The following is a 21,118-nucleotide window of genomic DNA, read 5'->3' as shown; positions in this document are numbered from 1 at the left end:
TTATCTTAAAGGGATAATAAAATAACAACCCCTTCTATATACTATCTAATATGTTCAAAACAGCTCACAACCAACAATTGAACAACGTTCTTTAAAAAGAAAAAGAAAAGGCTAACTAAACGTTGCACTTAATCAAGAAAAAAAAAAACAGAAACGCGTGCCATCCGAAAGAAAAAAACACAAACATAAATAGAAGCAACAAGAACAACAGCACTGACAACCTCACAATAAATCAACAACAAACAAACATCACAATACATATCAAATTCTAAAAAAATTCAAAATGATTCTACGAAAGCATAAAAAACATCACAACAACTCAATCTCCAGAAAAAAAAATTTAGTACAAAAAACAAAAGTTAAGAAAAAACAAACCTGCGCACGGAGAGCAGGTGCTGCAACAACCCGTACCAATCTCGACTACACCATCTCCTCTCAAGCAATCCATACGGCACCATAAGAACCCTCCAAACCGCAAGATACGAATAAAAGTAACAGCAGTATCGTTATCAACAACACTATCATTCTCCAGCATTCCACTAAACAGAACAAATAGATTGTGTCAATGTCCACGACAAAATAAATCTCTTAAGGACCAGAGAGATTCACTTCGCAACAAAGACCCAGTTAAAAATAATAAAGGTTCTAGTAATAGTATTTTTCTCAGTTAAATACTTCAATAAGCAGTCTCTTTTCTTTTCCATTTCAATGTATACATTTATTGTCTTCCACCTTTTGCATTTTTTTTTTGCTTTTCTTAGAAATCGTTTTTTTATTTTTCTTTTTTGATAAAGAGGGGTAGAAGATAAAGATGTCACTTTGTGACATCATGGAAAGCCTTTGCCACGTAGACAACGTTGGTGCTGTTGAGCCCTGAAATTGCCGCGCGACCGTTCAATGTCATGTACACGTGGTGCTTCTTCTTCAGCAGCTCCACCTGTTCCTTTGTGAGTCCGGTGTACGCCATCATACCGATCTGGCGCACCACGTGCGACCAGTCAAGTGTCGACCCACACTCCTTCAGCTCCTTCACCAGGCGCTGGCGCACGCTGCGCAGGCGACCCGACATCATATTCAGCTCTTCCCTCCAGATCGCCGTCAGTTCTGGCGAGTTCAGGACCGAGTTCACCACACGGGCACCAAAGATGGGTGGGTTGCTGTACGTGGAACGAATGATAAGGGCGGTCTGCGAGAGAATAGACTCCACTTGGGCAGGGTTCTCCGCAATGATGTGCAAAGCACCACAGCGGTGCCCATAGAGGCCAAAGTTCTTCGCGAACGACTGCGCCACAATGAGATTCGGCATGATCTTCACCAAGTGCCGCGGCAAAAGGCGTCGCGATCAATGTCGCCACTGGCAAATCCCTGGTACGCCATGTCCACCAACGGCAGGAGATTGCGTCGCTTAATCACCTCCGCCACCTTCACCCACTCCTCTTGGGTGGGGTCGAGACCAGTGGGGTTGTGCGCACATGCGTGCATCAAAACAACGGAACGCTCGGGAAGCTTATCCAGTGATTCGAGCATGCCGGGTATGTCAAGAGCCTTCGTGGCGGGATTGTAATACGTGTAGTTCGACAGCTTGATCCCGGCACCCAAAAAGATACCAGCGTGGTTCGCGTAACCCGGGTTGGGGAGTGAATGGTGCTGCAGTTGTCCACGAAGCGGTGCAGCACTTCACCAGAGATACGCAGTGCGCCTGTTCCACCCAGCGTCTGGCAGCTCGCAATGCGACCATCGCGAATTGCGCTGCAGTCATCACCAAAACACAACTTCTGCGCCACCTTGAGGAAGGAAGGCACACCATTAATAGGTGCGTACTCCATGTCGCCGCTCGTGTCAGCCTTCTTGACGGATTCGAGCACAAATGGGCGGTTGTTGTCGTCGCGGTAGACACCTACAGCAAGGTTCACCTTGTTGGGGTGCGGGTCATGCTGGAACTCGAGCGAGAGTCCCAGAATGGAGTCCGGTGCCCCCTTAGGCACACAGTCAAAGTAACTCCCCGCACTGCGGTAGCTTCCGAGAATGGCACGTCCAGAGAGTCCTGCGGCAAGAAATGGGCGCATTTGATTCCTTGTACTTATTCACGTAAAACTGTTTTTCCTTTCTTTGCCGTGATTTGGGCGATAAGAATGGACACATATTGCCCATGAAAAAAGAAACACACATACACACACACACAGAGCAAGAGAGGGAAAGAAGACGAGAGAAAACAGAGAAATGGGTGACGATGGTTAGCAAAGGTGCACTTGAAGCGAAAAACCAATGGCGCAGCCCAGCGCAACCTCATAAAAACAAAAAAAGCATGAACGTAGCTCAGAAAGAAGGTTAGAAAAGTTGCATGGGGCTTCATTGGGCACTGCACACAGTTTACATCACAACAAGAGTTAGAATGAGACACCCATCCGTTTGAGCGTAAAAGAATAAATTGAAGAAACGCTGAAAAATAATTTTGTCGTCAACAACAGAAACAGTGTTGAATTCCGATTTTTGGATGCAATCATTAAAGCACGAGATCGATCTCTGTACTACACTCAAATAGATGACGAGATAACACACCCGTCATCCCCACGCGCAGCTTTTCCTCTGGAAAGTCAACATGACTGGCATTGTACGTCGGCACAATTGTGATTAACGTCCTTGTCAGCATAAAAACAGTACCAACGGTATCCAAAAGACACCAATTGCCCCATGTGGAAAAAAAAAAAACCTGCGCACGGAGAGCAGGTGCTGCAACAACCCGTACCAATCTCGACTACACCATCTCCTCTCAAGCAATCCATACGGCACCATAAGAACCCTCCAAACCGCAAGATACGAATAAAAGTAACAGCAGTATCGTTATCAACAACACTATCATTCTCCAGCATTCCACTAAACAGAACAAATAGATTGTGTCAATGTCCACGACAAAATAAATCTCTTAAGGACCAGAGAGATTCACTTCGCAACAAAGACCCAGTTAAAAATAATAAAGGTTCTAGTAATAGTATTTTTCTCAGTTAAATACTTCAATAAGCAGTCTCTTTTCTTTTCCATTTCAATGTATACATTTATTGTCTTCCACCTTTTGCATTTTTTTGCTTTTCTTAGAAATCGTTTTTTTATTTTTCTTTTTTGATAAAGAGGGGTAGAAGATAAAGATGTCACTTTGTGACATCATGGAAAGCCTTTGCCACGTAGACAACGTTGGTGCTGTTGAGCCCTGAAATTGCCGCGCGACCGTTCAATGTCATGTACACGTGGTGCTTCTTCTTCAGCAGCTCCACCTGTTCCTTTGTGAGTCCGGTGTACGCCATCATACCGATCTGGCGCACCACGTGCGACCAGTCAAGTGTCGACCCACACTCCTTCAGCTCCTTCACCAGGCGCTGGCGCACGCTGCGCAGGCGACCCGACATCATATTCAGCTCTTCCCTCCAGATCGCCGTCAGTTCTGGCGAGTTCAGGACCGAGTTCACCACACGGGCACCAAAGATGGGTGGGTTGCTGTACGTGGAACGAATGATAAGGGCGGTCTGCGAGAGAATAGACTCCACTTGGGCAGGGTTCTCCGCAATGATGTGCAAAGCACCACAGCGGTGCCCATAGAGGCCAAAGTTCTTCGCGAACGACTGCGCCACAATGAGATTCGGCATGATCTTCACCAAGTGCCGCGGCAAAAGGCGTCGCGATCAATGTCGCCACTGGCAAATCCCTGGTACGCCATGTCCACCAACGGCAGGAGATTGCGTCGCTTAATCACCTCCGCCACCTTCACCCACTCCTCTTGGGTGGGGTCGAGACCAGTGGGGTTGTGCGCACATGCGTGCATCAAAACAACGGAACGCTCGGGAAGCTTATCCAGTGATTCGAGCATGCCGGGTATGTCAAGAGCCTTCGTGGCGGGATTGTAATACGTGTAGTTCGACAGCTTGATCCCGGCACCCAAAAAGATACCAGCGTGGTTCGCGTAACCCGGGTTGGGGGAGTGAATGGTGCTGCAGTTGTCCACGAAGCGGTGCAGCACTTCACCAGAGATACGCAGTGCGCCTGTTCCACCCAGCGTCTGGCAGCTCGCAATGCGACCATCGCGAATTGCGCTGCAGTCATCACCAAAACACAACTTCTGCGCCACCTTGAGGAAGGAAGGCACACCATTAATAGGTGCGTACTCCATGTCGCCGCTCGTGTCAGCCTTCTTGACGGATTCGAGCACAAATGGGCGGTTGTTGTCGTCGCGGTAGACACCTACAGCAAGGTTCACCTTGTTGGGGTGCGGGTCATGCTGGAACTCGAGCGAGAGTCCCAGAATGGAGTCCGGTGCCCCCTTAGGCACACAGTCAAAGTAACTCCCCGCACTGCGGTAGCTTCCGAGAATGGCACGTCCAGAGAGTCCTGCGGCAAGAAATGGGCGCATTTGATTCCTTGTACTTATTCACGTAAAACTGTTTTCCTTTCTTTGCCGTGATTTGGGCGATAAGAATGGACACAGATTGCCCATGAAAAAAGAAACACACATACACACACACACAGAGCAAGAGAGGGAAAGAAGACGAGAGAAAACAGAGAAATGGGTGACGATGGTTAGCAAAGGTGCACTTGAAGCGAAAAACCAATGGCGCAGCCCAGCGCAACCTCATAAAAACAAAAAAAAGGCATGAACGTAGCTCAGAAAGAAAGTTAGAAAAAGTTGCATGGGGCTTCATTGGGCACTGCACACAGTTTACATCACAACAAGAGTTAGAATGAGACACCCATCCGTTTGAGCGTAAAAGAATAAATTGAAGAAACGCTGAAAAATAATTTTGTCGTCAACAACAGAAACAGTGTTGAATTCCGATTTTTGGATGCAATCATTAAAGCACGAGATCGATCTCTGTACTACACTCAAATAGATGACGAGATAACACACCCGTCATCCCCACGCGCAGCTTTTCCTCTGGAAAGTCAACATGACTGGCATTGTACGTCGGCACAATTGTGATTAACGTCCTTGTCAGCATAAAAACAGTACCAACGGTATCCAAAAGACACCAATTGCCCCATGTGGAAAAAAAAAAAAAAAACCTGCGCACGGAGAGCAGGTGCTGCAACAACCCGTACCAATCTCGACTACACCATCTCCTCTCAAGCAATCCATACGGCACCATAAGAACCCTCCAAACCGCAAGATACGAATAAAAGTAACAGCAGTATCGTTATCAACAACACTATCATTCTCCAGCATTCCACTAAACAGAACAAATAGATTGTGTCAATGTCCACGACAAAATAAATCTCTTAAGGACCAGAGAGATTCACTTCGCAACAAAGACCCAGTTAAAAATAATAAAGGTTCTAGTAATAGTATTTTTCTCAGTTAAATACTTCAATAAGCAGTCTCTTTTCTTTTCCATTTCAATGTATACATTTATTGTCTTCCACCTTTTGCATTTTTTTTTGCTTTTCTTAGAAATCGTTTTTTTATTTTTCTTTTTTGATAAAGAGGGGTAGAAGATAAAGATGTCACTTTGTGACATCATGGAAAGCCTTTGCCACGTAGACAACGTTGGTGCTGTTGAGCCCTGAAATTGCCGCGCGACCGTTCAATGTCATGTACACGTGGTGCTTCTTCTTCAGCAGCTCCACCTGTTCCTTTGTGAGTCCGGTGTACGCCATCATACCGATCTGGCGCACCACGTGCGACCAGTCAAGTGTCGACCCACACTCCTTCAGCTCCTTCACCAGGCGCTGGCGCACGCTGCGCAGGCGACCCGACATCATATTCAGCTCTTCCCTCCAGATCGCCGTCAGTTCTGGCGAGTTCAGGACCGAGTTCACCACACGGGCACCAAAGATGGGTGGGTTGCTGTACGTGGAACGAATGATAAGGGCGGTCTGCGAGAGAATAGACTCCACTTGGGCAGGGTTCTCCGCAATGATGTGCAAAGCACCACAGCGGTGCCCATAGAGGCCAAAGTTCTTCGCGAACGACTGCGCCACAATGAGATTCGGCATGATCTTCACCAAGTGCCGCGGCAAAAGGCGTCGCGATCAATGTCGCCACTGGCAAATCCCTGGTACGCCATGTCCACCAACGGCAGGAGATTGCGTCGCTTAATCACCTCCGCCACCTTCACCCACTCCTCTTGGGTGGGGTCGAGACCAGTGGGGTTGTGCGCACATGCGTGCATCAAAACAACGGAACGCTCGGGAAGCTTATCCAGTGATTCGAGCATGCCGGGTATGTCAAGAGCCTTCGTGGCGGGATTGTAATACGTGTAGTTCGACAGCTTGATCCCGGCACCCAAAAGATACCAGCGTGGTTCGCGTAACCCGGGTTGGGGGAGTGAATGGTGCTGCAGTTGTCCACGAAGCGGTGCAGCACTTCACCAGAGATACGCAGTGCGCCTGTTCCACCCAGCGTCTGGCAGCTCGCAATGCGACCATCGCGAATTGCGCTGCAGTCATCACCAAAACACAACTTCTGCGCCACCTTGAGGAAGGAAGGCACACCATTAATAGGTGCGTACTCCATGTCGCCGCTCGTGTCAGCCTTCTTGACGGATTCGAGCACAAATGGGCGGTTGTTGTCGTCGCGGTAGACACCTACAGCAAGGTTCACCTTGTTGGGGTGCGGGTCATGCTGGAACTCGAGCGAGAGTCCCAGAATGGAGTCCGGTGCCCCCTTAGGCACACAGTCAAAGTAACTCCCCGCACTGCGGTAGCTTCCGAGAATGGCACGTCCAGAGAGTCCTGCGGCAAGAAATGGGCGCATTTGATTCCTTGTACTTATTCACGTAAAACTGTTTTTCCTTTCTTTGCCGTGATTTGGGCGATAAGAAGGGACACAGATTGCCCATGAAAAAAGAAACACACATACACACACACACAGAGCAAGAGAGGGAAAGAAGACGAGAGAAAACAGAGAAATGGGTGACGATGGTTAGCAAAGGTGCACTTGAAGCGAAAAACCAATGGCGCAGCCCAGCGCAACCTCATAAAAACAAAAAAAAGGCATGAACGTAGCTCAGAAAGAAGGTTAGAAAAGTTGCATGGGGCTTCATTGGGTACTGCACACAGTTTACATCACAACAAGAGTTAGAATGAGACACCCATCCGTTTGAGCGTAAAAGAATAAATTGAAGAAACGCTGAAAAATAATTTTGTCGTCAACAACAGAAACAGTGTTGAATTCCGATTTTTGGATGCAATCATTAAAGCACGAGATCGATCTCTGTACTACACTCAAATAGATGACGAGATAACACACCCGTCATCCCCACGCGCAGCTTTTCCTCTGGAAAGTCAACATGACTGGCATTGTACGTCGGCACAATTGTGATTAACGTCCTTGTCAGCATAAAAACAGTACCAACGGTATCCAAAAAGACACCAATTGCCCCATGTGGAAAAAAAAAAAAAACCTGCGCACGGAGAGCAGGTGCTGCAACAACCCGTACCAATCTCGACTACACCATCTCCTCTCAAGCAATCCATACGGCACCATAAGAACCCTCCAAACCGCAAGATACGAATAAAAGTAACAGCAGTATCGTTATCAACAACACTATCATTCTCCAGCATTCCACTAAACAGAACAAATAGATTGTGTCAATGTCCACGACAAAATAAATCTCTTAAGGACCAGAGAGATTCACTTCGCAACAAAGACCCAGTTAAAAATAATAAAGGTTCTAGTAATAGTATTTTTCTCAGTTAAATACTTCAATAAGCAGTCTCTTTTCTTTTCCATTTCAATGTATACATTTATTGTCTTCCACCTTTTGCATTTTTTTTTGCTTTTCTTAGAAATCGTTTTTTTATTTTTTTTTTTGATAAAGAGGGGTAGAAGATAAAGATGTCACTTTGTGACATCATGGAAAGCCTTTGCCACGTAGACAACGTTGGTGCTGTTGAGCCCTGAAATTGCCGCGCGACCGTTCAATGTCATGTACACGTGGTGCTTCTTCTTCAGCAGCTCCACCTGTTCCTTTGTGAGTCCGGTGTACGCCATCATACCGATCTGGCGCACCACGTGCGACCAGTCAAGTGTCGACCCACACTCCTTCAGCTCCTTCACCAGGCGCTGGCGCACGCTGCGCAGGCGACCCGACATCATATTCAGCTCTTCCCTCCAGATCGCCGTCAGTTCTGGCGAGTTCAGGACCGAGTTCACCACACGGGCACCAAAGATGGGTGGGTTGCTGTACGTGGAACGAATGATAAGGGCGGTCTGCGAGAGAATAGACTCCACTTGGGCAGGGTTCTCCGCAATGATGTGCAAAGCACCACAGCGGTGCCCATAGAGGCCAAAGTTCTTCGCGAACGACTGCGCCACAATGAGATTCGGCATGATCTTCACCAAGTGCCGCGGCAAAAGGCGTCGCGATCAATGTCGCCACTGGCAAATCCCTGGTACGCCATGTCCACCAACGGCAGGAGATTGCGTCGCTTAATCACCTCCGCCACCTTCACCCACTCCTCTTGGGTGGGGTCGAGACCAGTGGGGTTGTGCGCACATGCGTGCATCAAAACAACGGAACGCTCGGGAAGCTTATCCAGTGATTCGAGCATGCCGGGTATGTCAAGAGCCTTCGTGGCGGGATTGTAATACGTGTAGTTCGACAGCTTGATCCCGGCACCCAAAAGATACCAGCGTGGTTCGCGTAACCCGGGTTGGGAGTGAATGGTGCTGCAGTTGTCCACGAAGCGGTGCAGCACTTCACCAGAGATACGCAGTGCGCCTGTTCCACCCAGCGTCTGGCAGCTCGCAATGCGACCATCGCGAATTGCGCTGCAGTCATCACCAAAACACAACTTCTGCGCCACCTTGAGGAAGGAAGGCACACCATTAATAGGTGCGTACTCCATGTCGCCGCTCGTGTCAGCCTTCTTGACGGATTCGAGCACAAATGGGCGGTTGTTGTCGTCGCGGTAGACACCTACAGCAAGGTTCACCTTGTTGGGGTGCGGGTCATGCTGGAACTCGAGCGAGAGTCCCAGAATGGAGTCCGGTGCCCCCTTAGGCACACAGTCAAAGTAACTCCCCGCACTGCGGTAGCTTCCGAGAATGGCACGTCCAGAGAGTCCTGCGGCAAGAAATGGGCGCATTTGATTCCTTGTACTTATTCACGTAAAACTGTTTTCCTTTCTTTGCCGTGATTTGGGCGATAAGAAGGGACACAGATTGCCCATGAAAAAGAAACACACATACACACACACACAGAGCAAGAGAGGGAAAGAAGACGAGAAAACAGAGAAATGGGTGACGATGGTTAGCAAAGGTGCACTTGAAGCGAAAAACCAATGGCGCAGCCCAGCGCAACCTCATAAAAACAAAAAAAGGCATGAACGTAGCTCAGAAAGAAGGTTAGAAAAGTTGCATGGGGCTTCATTGGGTACTGCACACAGTTTACATCACAACAAGAGTTAGAATGAGACACCCATCCGTTTGAGCGTAAAAAGAATAAATTGAAGAAACGCTGAAAAATAATTTTGTCGTCAACAACAGAAACAGTGTTGAATTCCGATTTTGGATGCAATCATTAAAGCACGAGATCGATCTCTGTACTACACTCAAATAGATGACGAGATAACACACCCGTCATCCCCACGCGCAGCTTTTCCTCTGGAAAGTCAACATGACTGGCATTGTACGTCGGCACAATTGTGATTAACGTCCTTGTCAGCATAAAAACAGTACCAACGGTATCCAAAAGACACCAATTGCCCCATGTGGAAAAAAAAAAAAAAAACCTGCGCACGGAGAGCAGGTGCTGCAACAACCCGTACCAATCTCGACTACACCATCTCCTCTCAAGCAATCCATACGGCACCATAAGAACCCTCCAAACCGCAAGATACGAATAAAAGTAACAGCAGTATCGTTATCAACAACACTATCATTCTCCAGAATTCCACTAAACAGAACAAATAGATTGTGTCAATGTCCACGACAAAATAAATCTCTTAAGGACCAGAGAGATTCACTTCGCAACAAAGACCCAGTTAAAAATAATAAAGGTTCTAGTAATAGTATTTTTCTCAGTTAAATACTTCAATAAGCAGTCTCTTTTCTTTTCCATTTCAATGTATACATTTATTGTCTTCCACCTTTTGCATTTTTTTTTTGCTTTTCTTAGAAATCGTTTTTTTATTTTTCTTTTTTGATAAAGAGGGGTAGAAGATAAAGATGTCACTTTGTGACATCATGGAAAGCCTTTGCCACGTAGACAACGTTGGTGCTGTTGAGCCCTGAAATTGCCGCGCGACCGTTCAATGTCATGTACACGTGGTGCTTCTTCTTCAGCAGCTCCACCTGTTCCTTTGTGAGTCCGGTGTACGCCATCATACCGATCTGGCGCACCACGTGCGACCAGTCAAGTGTCGACCCACACTCCTTCAGCTCCTTCACCAGGCGCTGGCGCACGCTGCGCAGGCGACCCGACATCATATTCAGCTCTTCCCTCCAGATCGCCGTCAGTTCTGGCGAGTTCAGGACCGAGTTCACCACACGGGCACCAAAGATGGGTGGGTTGCTGTACGTGGAACGAATGATAAGGGCGGTCTGCGAGAGAATAGACTCCACTTGGGCAGGGTTCTCCGCAATGATGTGCAAAGCACCACAGCGGTGCCCATAGAGGCCAAAGTTCTTCGCGAACGACTGCGCCACAATGAGATTCGGCATGATCTTCACCAAGTGCCGCGGCAAAAGGCGTCGCGATCAATGTCGCCACTGGCAAATCCCTGGTACGCCATGTCCACCAACGGCAGGAGATTGCGTCGCTTAATCACCTCCGCCACCTTCACCCACTCCTCTTGGGTGGGGTCGAGACCAGTGGGGTTGTGCGCACATGCGTGCATCAAAACAACGGAACGCTCGGGAAGCTTATCCAGTGATTCGAGCATGCCGGGTATGTCAAGAGCCTTCGTGGCGGGATTGTAATACGTGTAGTTCGACAGCTTGATCCCGGCACCCAAAAGATACCAGCGTGGTTCGCGTAACCCGGGTTGGGGAGTGAATGGTGCTGCAGTTGTCCACGAAGCGGTGCAGCACTTCACCAGAGATACGCAGTGCGCCTGTTCCACCCAGCGTCTGGCAGCTCGCAATGCGACCATCGCGAATTGCGCTGCAGTCATCACCAAAACACAACTTCTGCGCCACCTTGAGGAAGGAAGGCACACCATTAATAGGTGCGTACTCCATGTCGCCGCTCGTGTCCAGCCTTCTTGACGGATTCGAGCACAAATGGGCGGTTGTTGTCGTCGCGGTAGACACCTACAGCAAGGTTCACCTTGTTGGGGTGCGGGTCATGCTGGAACTCGAGCGAGAGTCCCAGAATGGAGTCCGTGCCCCCTTAGGCACACAGTCAAAGTAACTCCCCGCACTGCGGTAGCTTCCGAGAATGGCACGTCCAGAGAGTCCTGCGGCAAGAAATGGGCGCATTTGATTCCTTGTACTTATTCACGTAAAACTGTTTTTCCTTTCTTTGCCGTGATTTGGGCGATAAGAAGGGACACAGATTGCCCATGAAAAAAAAAACACACATACACACACACACAGAGCAAGAGAGGGAAAGAAGACGAGAGAAACAGAGAAATGGGTGACGATGGTTAGCAAAGGTGCACTTGAAGCGAAAAACCAATGGCGCAGCCCAGCGCAACCTCATAAAAACAAAAAAAAGGCATGAACGTAGCTCAGAAAGAAGGTTAGAAAAGTTGCATGGGGCTTCATTGGGTACTGCACACAGTTTACATCACAACAAGAGTTAGAATGAGATACCCATCCGTTTGAGCGTAAAAGAATAAATTGAAGAAACGCTGAAAAATAATTTTGTCGTCAACAACAGAAACAGTGTTGAATTCCGATTTTTGGATGCAATCATTAAAGCACGAGATCGATCTCTGTACTACACTCAAATAGATGACGAGATAACACACCCGTCATCCCCACGCGCAGCTTTTCCTCTGGAAAGTCAACATGACTGGCATTGTACGTCGGCACAATTGTGATTAACGTCCTTGTCAGCATAAAAACAGTACCAACGGTATCAAAAGACACCAATTGCCCCATGTGGAAAAAAAAAAAAAAAGCAAACCTACGCACGGAGAGCAGGTGCAGCAACAACCCGTACCAATCTCGACTACACCATCTCCTCTCAAGCAATCCATACGGCACCATAAGAACCCTCCAAACCGCAAGATACGAATAAAAGTAACAGCAGTATCGTTATCAACAACACTATCATTCTCCAGAATTCCACTAAACAGAACAAATAGATTGTGTCAATGTCCACGACAAAATAAATCTCTTAAGGACCAGAGAGATTCACTTCGCAACAAAGACCCAGTTAAAAATAATAAAGGTTCTAGTAATAGTATTTTTCTCAGTTAAATACTTCAATAAGCAGTCTCTTTTCTTTTCCATTTCAATGTATACATTTATTGTCTTCCACCTTTTGCATTTTTTTTTTGCTTTTCTTAGAAATCGTTTTTTTATTTTTCTTTTTTGATAAAGAGGGGTAGAAGATAAAGATGTCACTTTGTGACATCATGGAAAGCCTTTGCCACGTAGACAACGTTGGTGCTGTTGAGCCCTGAAATTGCCGCGCGACCGTTCAATGTCATGTACACGTGGTGCTTCTTCTTCAGCAGCTCCACCTGTTCCTTTGTGAGTCCGGTGTACGCCATCATACCGATCTGGCGCACCACGTGCGACCAGTCAAGTGTCGACCCACACTCCTTCAGCTCCTTCACCAGGCGCTGGCGCACGCTGCGCAGGCGACCCGACATCATATTCAGCTCTTCCCTCCAGATCGCCGTCAGTTCTGGCGAGTTCAGGACCGAGTTCACCACACGGGCACCAAAGATGGGTGGGTTGCTGTACGTGGAACGAATGATAAGGGCGGTCTGCGAGAGAATAGACTCCACTTGGGCAGGGTTCTCCGCAATGATGTGCAAAGCACCACAGCGGTGCCCATAGAGGCCAAAGTTCTTCGCGAACGACTGCGCCACAATGAGATTCGGCATGATCTTCACCAAGTGCCGCGGCAAAAGGCGTCGCGATCAATGTCGCCACTGGCAAATCCCTGGTACGCCATGTCCACCAACGGCAGGAGATTGCGTCGCTTAATCACCTCCGCCACCTTCACCCACTCCTCTTGGGTGGGGTCGAGACCAGTGGGGTTGTGCGCACATGCGTGCATCAAAACAACGGAACGCTCGGGAAGCTTATCCAGTGATTCGAGCATGCCGGGTATGTCAAGAGCCTTCGTGGCGGGATTGTAATACGTGTAGTTCGACAGCTTGATCCCGGCACCCAAAAAGATACCAGCGTGGTTCGCGTAACCCGGGTTGGGGGAGTGAATGGTGCTGCAGTTGTCCACGAAGCGGTGCAGCACTTCACCAGAGATACGCAGTGCGCCTGTTCCACCCAGCGTCTGGCAGCTCGCAATGCGACCATCGCGAATTGCGCTGCAGTCATCACCAAAACACAACTTCTGCGCCACCTTGAGGAAGGAAGGCACACCATTAATAGGTGCGTACTCCATGTCGCCGCTCGTGTCAGCCTTCTTGACGGATTCGAGCACAAATGGGCGGTTGTTGTCGTCGCGGTAGACACCTACAGCAAGGTTCACCTTGTTGGGGTGCGGGTCATGCTGGAACTCGAGCGAGAGTCCCAGAATGGAGTCCGGTGCCCCCTTAGGCACACAGTCAAAGTAACTCCCCGCACTGCGGTAGCTTCCGAGAATGGCACGTCCAGAGAGTCCTGCGGCAAGAAATGGGCGCATTTGATTCCTTGTACTTATTCACGTAAAACTGTTTTTCCTTTCTTTGCCGTGATTTGGGCGATAAGAATGGACACATATTGCCCATGAAAAAAGAAACACACATACACACACACACAGAGCAAGAGAGGGAAAGAAGACGAGAGAAAACAGAGAAATGGGTGACGATGGTTAGCAAAGGTGCACTTGAAGCGAAAAACCAATGGCGCAGCCCAGCGCAACCTCATAAAAACAAAAAAAGGCATGAACGTAGCTCAGAAAGAAGGTTAGAAAAGTTGCATGGGGCTTCATTGGGCACTGCACACAGTTTACATCACAACAAGAGTTAGAATGAGACACCCATCCGTTTGAGCGTAAAAGAATAAATTGAAGAAACGCTGAAAAATAATTTTGTCGTCAACAACAGAAACAGTGTTGAATTCCGATTTTTGGATGCAATCATTAAAGCACGAGATCGATCTCTGTACTACACTCAAATAGATGACGAGATAACACACCCGTCATCCCCACGCGCAGCTTTTCCTCTGGAAAGTCAACATGACTGGCATTGTACGTCGGCACAATTGTGATTAACGTCCTTGTCAGCATAAAAACAGTACCAACGGTATCCAAAAGACACCAATTGCCCCATGTGGAAAAAAAAAAAAAAAAGCAAACCTACGCACGGAGAGCAGGTGCAGCAACAACCCGTACCAATCTCGACTACACCATCTCCTCTCAAGCAATCCATACGGCACCATAAGAACCCTCCAAACCGCAAGATACGAATAAAAGTAACAGCAGTATCGTTATCAACAACACTATCATTCTCCAGAATTCCACTAAACAGAACAAATAGATTGTGTCAATGTCCACGACAAAATAAATCTCTTAAGGACCAGAGAGATTCACTTCGCAACAAAGACCCAGTTAAAAATAATAAAGGTTCTAGTAATAGTATTTTCTCAGTTAAATACTTCAATAAGCAGTCTCTTTTCTTTTCCATTTCAATGTATACATTTATTGTCTTCCACCTTTTGCATTTTTTTTGCTTTTCTTAGAAATCGTTTTTATTTTTTCTTTTTTGATAAAGGGGTAGAAGATAAAGATGTCACTTTGTGACATCATGGAAAGCCTTTGCCACGTAGACAACGTTGGTGCTGTTGAGCCCTGAAATTGCCGCGCGACCGTTCAATGTCATGTACACGTGGTGCTTCTTCTTCAGCAGCTCCACCTGTTCCTTTGTGAGTCCGGTGTACGCCATCATACCGATCTGGCGCACCACGTGCGACCAGTCAAGTGTCGACCCACACTCCTTCAGCTCCTTCACCAGGCGCTGGCGCACGCTGCGCAGGCGACCCGACATCATATTCAGCTCTTCCCTCCAGATCGCCGTCAGTTCTGGCGAGTTCAGGACCGAGTTCACCACACGGGCACCAAAGATGGGTGGGTTGCTGTACGTGGAACGAATGATAAGGGCGGTCTGCGAGAGAATAGACTCCACTTGGGCAGGGTTCTCCGCAATGATGTGCAAAGCACCACAGCGGTGCCCATAGAGGCCAAAGTTCTTCGCGAACGACTGCGCCACAATGAGATTCGGCATGATCTTCACCAAGTGCCGCGGCAAAAAGGCGTCGCGATCAATGTCGCCACTGGCAAATCCCTGGTACGCCATGTCCACCAACGGCAGGAGATTGCGTCGCTTAATCACCTCCGCCACCTTCACCCACTCCTCTTGGGTGGGGTCGAGACCAGTGGGGTTGTGCGCACATGCGTGCATCAAAACAACGGAACGCTCGGGAAGCTTATCCAGTGATTCGAGCATGCCGGGTATGTCAAGAGCCTTCGTGGCGGGATTGTAATACGTGTAGTTCGACAGCTTGATCCCGGCACCCAAAAAGATACCAGCGTGGTTCGCGTAACCCGGGTTGGGGGAGTGAATGGTGCTGCAGTTGTCCACGAAGCGGTGCAGCACTTCACCAGAGATACGCAGTGCGCCTGTTCCACCCAGCGTCTGGCAGCTCGCAATGCGACCATCGCGAATTGCGCTGCAGTCATCACCAAAGCACAACTTCTGCGCCACCTTGAGGAAGGAAGGCACACCATTAATAGGTGCGTACTCCATGTCGCCGCTCGTGTCAGCCTTCTTGACGGATTCGAGCACAAATGGGCGGTTGTTGTCGTCGCGGTAGACACCTACAGCAAGGTTCACCTTGTTGGGGTGCGGGTCATGCTGGAACTCGAGCGAGAGTCCCAGAATGGAGTCCGGTGCCCCCTTAGGCACACAGTCAAAGTAACTCCCCGCACTGCGGTAGCTTCCGAGAATGGCACGTCCAGAGAGTCCTGCGGCAAGAAATGGGCGCATTTGATTCCTTGTACTTATTCACGTAAAACTGTTTTTCCTTTCTTTGCCGTGATTTGGGCGATAAGAATGGACACATATTGCCCATGAAAAAAGAAACACACATACACACACACACAGAGCAAGAGAGGGAAAGAAGACGAGAGAAAACAGAGAAATGGGTGACGATGGTTAGCAAAGGTGCACTTGAAGCGAAAAACCAATGGCGCAGCCCAGCGCAACCTCATAAAAACAAAAAAAAGGCATGAACGTAGCTCAGAAAGAAGGTTAGAAAAGTTGCATGGGGCTTCATTGGGCACTGCACACAGTTTACATCACAACAAGAGTTAGAATGAGACACCCATCCGTTTGAGCGTAAAAGAATAAATTGAAGAAACGCTGAAAAATAATTTTGTCGTCAACAACAGAAACAGTGTTGAATTCCGATTTTTGGATGCAATCATTAAAGCACGAGATCGATCTCTGTACTACACTCAAATAGATGACGAGATAACACACCCGTCATCCCCACGCGCAGCTTTTCCTCTGGAAAGTCAACATGACTGGCATTGTACGTCGGCACAATTGTGATTAACGTCCTTGTCAGCATAAAAACAGTACCAACGGTATCCAAAAGACACCAATTGCCCCATGTGGAAAAAAAAAAAAAAAGCAAACCTACGCACGGAGAGCAGGTGCAGCAACAACCCGTACCAATCTCGACTACACCATCTCCTCTCAAGCAATCCATACGGCACCATAAGAACCCTCCAAACCGCAAGATACGAATAAAAGTAACAGCAGTATCGTTATCAACAACACTATCATTCTCCAGAATTCCACTAAACAGAACAAATAGATTGTGTCAATGTCCACGACAAAATAAATCTCTTAAGGACCAGAGAGTTCACTTCGCAACAAAGACCCAGTTAAAAATAATAAAGGTTCTAGTAATAGTATTTTCTCAGTTAAATACTTCAATAAGCAGTCTCTTTTCTTTTCCATTTCAATGTATACATTTATTGTCTTCCACCTTTTGCATTTTTTTTGCTTTTCTTAGAAATCGTTTTTTTATTTTTCTTTTTTGATAAAGAGGGGTAGAAGATAAAGATGTCACTTTGTGACATCATGGAAAAGCCTTTGCCACGTAGACAACGTTGGTGCTGTTGAGCCCTGAAATTGCCGCGCGACCGTTCAATGTCATGTACACGTGGTGCTTCTTCTTCAGCAGCTCCACCTGTTCCTTTGTGAGTCCGGTGTACGCCATCATACCGATCTGGCGCACCACGTGCGACCAGTCAAGTGTCGACCCACACTCCTTCAGCTCCTTCACCAGGCGCTGGCGCACGCTGCGCAGGCGACCCGACATCATATTCAGCTCTTCCCTCCAGATCGCCGTCAGTTCTGGCGAGTTCAGGACCGAGTTCACCACACGGGCACCAAAGATGGGTGGGTTGCTGTACGTGGAACGAATGATAAGGGCGGTCTGCGAGAGAATAGACTCCACTTGGGCAGGGTTCTCCGCAATGATGTGCAAAGCACCACAGCGGTGCCCATAGAGGCCAAAGTTCTTCGCGAACGACTGCGCCACAATGAGATTCGGCATGATCTTCACCAAGTGCCGCGGCAAAAAGGCGTCGCGATCAATGTCGCCACTGGCAAATCCCTGGTACGCCATGTCCACCAACGGCAGGAGATTGCGTCGCTTAATCACCTCCGCCACCTTCACCCACTCCTCTTGGGTGGGGTCGAGACCAGTGGGGTTGTGCGCACATGCGTGCATCAAAACAACGGAACGCTCGGGAAGCTTATCCAGTGATTCGAGCATGCCGGGTATGTCAAGAGCCTTCGTGGCGGGATTGTAATACGTGTAGTTCGACAGCTTGATCCCGGCACCCAAAAAGATACCAGCGTGGTTCGCGTAACCCGGGTTGGGGGAGTGAATGGTGCTGCAGTTGTCCACGAAGCGGTGCAGCACTTCACCAGAGATACGCAGTGCGCCTGTTCCACCCAGCGTCTGGCAGCTCGCAATGCGACCATCGCGAATTGCGCTGCAGTCATCACCAAAGCACAACTTCTGCGCCACCTTGAGGAAGGAAGGCACACCATTAATAGGTGCGTACTCCATGTCGCCGCTCGTGTCAGCCTTCTTGACGGATTCGAGCACAAATGGGCGGTTGTTGTCGTCGCGGTAGACACCTACAGCAAGGTTCACCTTGTTGGGGTGCGGGTCATGCTGGAACTCGAGCGAGAGTCCCAGAATGGAGTCCGGTGCCCCCTTAGGCACACAGTCAAAGTAACTCCCCGCACTGCGGTAGCTTCCGAGAATGGCACGTCCAGAGAGTCCTGCGGCAAGAAATGGGCGCATTTGATTCCTTGTACTTATTCACGTAAAACTGTTTTTCCTTTCTTTGCCGTGATTTGGGCGATAAGAATGGACACATATTGCCCATGAAAAAGAAACACACATACACACACACACAGAGCAAGAGAGGAAGAAGACGAGAGAAAACAGAGAAATGGGTGACGATGGTTAGCAAAGGTGCACTTGAAGCGAAAAACCAATGGCGCAGCCCAGCGCAACCTCATAAAAACAAAAAAAAAGGCATGAACGTAGCTCAGAAAGAAGGTTAGAAAAGTTGCATGGGGCTTCATTGGGCACTGCACACAGTTTACATCACAACAAGAGTTAGAATGAGACACCCATCCGTTTGAGCGTAAAAGAATAAATTGAAGAAACGCTGAAAAATAATTTTGTCGTCAACAACAGAAACAGTGTTGAATTCCGATTTTTGGATGCAATCATTAAAGCACGAGATCGATCTCTGTACTACACTCAAATAGATGACGAGATAACACACCCGTCATCCCCACGCGCAGCTTTTCCTCTGGAAAGTCAACATGACTGGCATTGTACGTCGGCACAATTGTGATTAACGTCCTTGTCAGCATAAAAACAGTACCAACGGTATCCAAAAGACACCAATTGCCCCATGTGGAAAAAAAAAAAAAAGCCAAACCTACGCACGGAGAGCAGGTGCAGCAACAACCCGTACCAATCTCGACTACACCATCTCCTCTCAAGCAATCCATACGGCACCATAAGAACCCTCCAAACCGCAAGATACGAATAAAAGTAACAGCAGTATCGTTATCAACAACACTATCATTCTCCAGAATTCCACTAAACAGAACAAATAGATTGTGTCAATGTCCACGACAAAATAAATCTCTTAAGGACCAGAGAGATTCACTTCGCAACAAAGACCCAGTTAAAAATAATAAAGGTTCTAGTAATAGTATTTTTCTCAGTTAAATACTTCAATAAGCAGTCTCTTTTCTTTTCCATTTCAATGTATACATTTATTGTCTTCCACCTTTTGCATTTTTTTTTTGCTTTTCTTAGAAATCGTTTTTTTATTTTTCTTTTTTGATAAAGAGGGGTAGAAGATAAAGATGTCACTTTGTGACATCATGGAAAGCCTTTGCCACGTAGACAACGTTGGTGCTGTTGAGCCCTGAAATTGCCGCGCGACCGTTCAATGTCATGTACACGTGGTGCTTCTTCTTCAGCAGCTCCACCTGTTCCTTTGTGAGTCCGGTGTACGCCATCATACCGATCTGGCGCACCACGTGCGACCAGTCAAGTGTCGACCCACACTCCTTCAGCTCCTTCACCAGGCGCTGGCGCACGCTGCGCAGGCGACCCGACATCATATTCAGCTCTTCCCTCCAGATCGCCGTCAGTTCTGGCGAGTTCAGGACCGAGTTCACCACACGGGCACCAAAGATGGGTGGGTTGCTGTACGTGGAACGAATGATAAGGGCGGTCTGCGAGAGAATAGACTCCACTTGGGCAGGGTTCTCCGCAATGATGTGCAAAGCACCACAGCGGTGCCCATAGAGGCCAAAGTTCTTCGCGAACGACTGCGCCACAATGAGATTCGGCATGATCTTCACCAAGTGCCGCGGCAAAAAGGCGTCGCGATCAATGTCGCCACTGGCAAATCCCTGGTACGCCATGTCCACCAACGGCAGGAGATTGCGTCGCTTAATCACCTCCGCCACCTTCACCCACTCCTCTTGGGTGGGGTCGAGACCAGTGGGGTTGTGCGCACATGCGTGCATCAAAACAACGGAACGCTCGGGAAGCTTATCCAGTGATTCGAGCATGCCGGGTATGTCAAGAGCCTTCGTGGCGGGATTGTAATACGTGTAGTTCGACAGCTTGATCCCGGCACCCAAAAAGATACCAGCGTGGTTCGCGTAACCCGGGTTGGGGGAGTGAATGGTGCTGCAGTTGTCCACGAAGCGGTGCAGCACTTCACCAGAGATACGCAGTGCGCCTGTTCCACCCAGCGTCTGGCAGCTCGCAATGCGACCATCGCGAATTGCGCTGCAGTCATCACCAAAACACAACTTCTGCGCCACCTTGAGGAAGGAAGGCACACCATTAATAGGTGCGTACTCCATGTCGCCGCTCGTGTCAGCCTTCTTGACGGATTCGAGCACAAATGGGCGGTTGTTGTCGTCGCGGTAGACACCTACAGCAAGGTTCACCTTGTTGGGGTGCGGGTCATGCTGGAACTCGAGCGAGAGTCCCAGAATGGAGTCCGGTGCCCCCTTAGGCACACAGTCAAAGTAACTCCCCGCACTGCGGTAGCTTCCGAGAATGGCACGTCCAGAGAGTCCTGCGGCAAGAAATGGGCGCATTTGATTCCTTGTACTTATTCACGTAAAACTGTTTTTCCTTTCTTTGCCGTGATTTGGGCGATAAGAATGGACACATATTGCCCATGAAAAAAGAAACACACATACACACACACACAGAGCAAGAGAGGGAAAGAAGACGAGAGAAAACAGAGAAATGGGTGACGATGGTTAGCAAAGGTGCACTTGAAGCGAAAAACCAATGGCGCAGCCCAGCGCAACCTCATAAAAACAAAAAAAGGCATGAACGTAGCTCAGAAAGAAGGTTAGAAAAGTTGCATGGGGCTTCATTGGGCACTGCACACAGTTTACATCACAACAAGAGTTAGAATGAGAT

General features: G+C 48.3%; 14 protein-coding genes across 14 annotated transcripts; all 14 read right to left on the bottom strand.

The window, feature by feature from the left end:
• Nucleotides 1-814: 814 nt before the first annotated feature.
• LSM04_002079 (Aminotransferase) lies at nt 815-2,066 on the bottom strand (the record flags this gene model as incomplete). The annotated part of the gene is made up of 2 exons (XM_067337880.1): nt 815-1,309; nt 1,662-2,066. The coding sequence occupies 2 exons, from the start codon at nt 2,064-2,066 to the stop codon at nt 815-817; spliced, it is 900 nt and encodes a 299-aa protein (XP_067190667.1).
• A 437-nt stretch (nt 2,067-2,503) lies between these two features.
• On the bottom strand, nt 2,504-2,870 carry LSM04_007316 (uncharacterized protein; the record flags this gene model as incomplete). Its single annotated transcript, XM_067337879.1, has 2 exons — nt 2,504-2,730; nt 2,786-2,870. 2 exons carry the CDS (start codon nt 2,868-2,870, stop codon nt 2,504-2,506), a joined length of 312 nt encoding a protein of 103 aa, XP_067190840.1.
• A 276-nt stretch (nt 2,871-3,146) lies between these two features.
• Nucleotides 3,147-4,399, bottom strand: LSM04_006708 (Aminotransferase; the record flags this gene model as incomplete). Its single annotated transcript, XM_067337878.1, has 2 exons — nt 3,147-3,436; nt 3,958-4,399. 2 exons carry the CDS (start codon nt 4,397-4,399, stop codon nt 3,147-3,149), a joined length of 732 nt encoding a protein of 243 aa, XP_067190824.1.
• A 439-nt stretch (nt 4,400-4,838) lies between these two features.
• On the bottom strand, nt 4,839-5,132 carry LSM04_001354 (uncharacterized protein; the record flags this gene model as incomplete). The annotated part of the gene is made up of 1 exon (XM_067337877.1): nt 4,839-5,132. One exon carries the CDS (start codon nt 5,130-5,132, stop codon nt 4,839-4,841), a length of 294 nt encoding a protein of 97 aa, XP_067190637.1.
• A 355-nt stretch (nt 5,133-5,487) lies between these two features.
• LSM04_000589 (Aminotransferase) lies at nt 5,488-6,739 on the bottom strand (the record flags this gene model as incomplete). Its single annotated transcript, XM_067337876.1, has 2 exons — nt 5,488-5,777; nt 6,298-6,739. The coding sequence occupies 2 exons, from the start codon at nt 6,737-6,739 to the stop codon at nt 5,488-5,490; spliced, it is 732 nt and encodes a 243-aa protein (XP_067190611.1).
• Nucleotides 6,740-7,178: 439 nt separating this feature from the next.
• LSM04_008738 (uncharacterized protein) lies at nt 7,179-7,548 on the bottom strand (the record flags this gene model as incomplete). Its single annotated transcript, XM_067337875.1, has 2 exons — nt 7,179-7,408; nt 7,464-7,548. 2 exons carry the CDS (start codon nt 7,546-7,548, stop codon nt 7,179-7,181), a joined length of 315 nt encoding a protein of 104 aa, XP_067190886.1.
• A 277-nt stretch (nt 7,549-7,825) lies between these two features.
• LSM04_009162 (Aminotransferase) lies at nt 7,826-9,075 on the bottom strand (the record flags this gene model as incomplete). The annotated part of the gene is made up of 2 exons (XM_067337874.1): nt 7,826-8,096; nt 8,618-9,075. The coding sequence occupies 2 exons, from the start codon at nt 9,073-9,075 to the stop codon at nt 7,826-7,828; spliced, it is 729 nt and encodes a 242-aa protein (XP_067190903.1).
• Nucleotides 9,076-9,509: 434 nt separating this feature from the next.
• Nucleotides 9,510-9,803, bottom strand: LSM04_005577 (uncharacterized protein; the record flags this gene model as incomplete). The annotated part of the gene is made up of 1 exon (XM_067337873.1): nt 9,510-9,803. One exon carries the CDS (start codon nt 9,801-9,803, stop codon nt 9,510-9,512), a length of 294 nt encoding a protein of 97 aa, XP_067190796.1.
• Nucleotides 9,804-10,159: 356 nt separating this feature from the next.
• On the bottom strand, nt 10,160-10,651 carry LSM04_003342 (Aminotransferase; the record flags this gene model as incomplete). Its single annotated transcript, XM_067337872.1, has 1 exon — nt 10,160-10,651. The coding sequence occupies one exon, from the start codon at nt 10,649-10,651 to the stop codon at nt 10,160-10,162; it is 492 nt and encodes a 163-aa protein (XP_067190715.1).
• Nucleotides 10,652-11,333: 682 nt separating this feature from the next.
• On the bottom strand, nt 11,334-12,037 carry LSM04_005014 (uncharacterized protein; the record flags this gene model as incomplete). The annotated part of the gene is made up of 2 exons (XM_067337870.1): nt 11,334-11,360; nt 11,858-12,037. 2 exons carry the CDS (start codon nt 12,035-12,037, stop codon nt 11,334-11,336), a joined length of 207 nt encoding a protein of 68 aa, XP_067190774.1.
• Nucleotides 12,038-12,501: 464 nt separating this feature from the next.
• On the bottom strand, nt 12,502-13,754 carry LSM04_005015 (Aminotransferase; the record flags this gene model as incomplete). Its single annotated transcript, XM_067337869.1, has 2 exons — nt 12,502-12,791; nt 13,313-13,754. The coding sequence occupies 2 exons, from the start codon at nt 13,752-13,754 to the stop codon at nt 12,502-12,504; spliced, it is 732 nt and encodes a 243-aa protein (XP_067190775.1).
• Nucleotides 13,755-14,841: 1,087 nt separating this feature from the next.
• Nucleotides 14,842-16,095, bottom strand: LSM04_006833 (Aminotransferase; the record flags this gene model as incomplete). The annotated part of the gene is made up of 1 exon (XM_067337868.1): nt 14,842-16,095. One exon carries the CDS (start codon nt 16,093-16,095, stop codon nt 14,842-14,844), a length of 1,254 nt encoding a protein of 417 aa, XP_067190828.1.
• A 1,102-nt stretch (nt 16,096-17,197) lies between these two features.
• LSM04_006513 (Aminotransferase) lies at nt 17,198-18,439 on the bottom strand (the record flags this gene model as incomplete). The annotated part of the gene is made up of 1 exon (XM_067337867.1): nt 17,198-18,439. The coding sequence occupies one exon, from the start codon at nt 18,437-18,439 to the stop codon at nt 17,198-17,200; it is 1,242 nt and encodes a 413-aa protein (XP_067190817.1).
• A 437-nt stretch (nt 18,440-18,876) lies between these two features.
• On the bottom strand, nt 18,877-20,784 carry LSM04_008186 (Aminotransferase; the record flags this gene model as incomplete). Its single annotated transcript, XM_067337866.1, has 2 exons — nt 18,877-19,255; nt 19,535-20,784. 2 exons carry the CDS (start codon nt 20,782-20,784, stop codon nt 18,877-18,879), a joined length of 1,629 nt encoding a protein of 542 aa, XP_067190865.1.
• Nucleotides 20,785-21,118: the final 334 nt, after the last annotated feature.

This window comes from Trypanosoma melophagium, assembly GCF_022059095.1.
Source record: "Trypanosoma melophagium isolate St. Kilda chromosome Unknown ctg26segment0, whole genome shotgun sequence".
In the NCBI taxonomy this organism is placed as follows: Eukaryota; Euglenozoa; class Kinetoplastea; order Trypanosomatida; family Trypanosomatidae; genus Trypanosoma; species Trypanosoma melophagium.
Note: the sequence above shows the minus strand (reverse complement) of the source record. Positions and strands in the feature narration are given on the sequence as shown.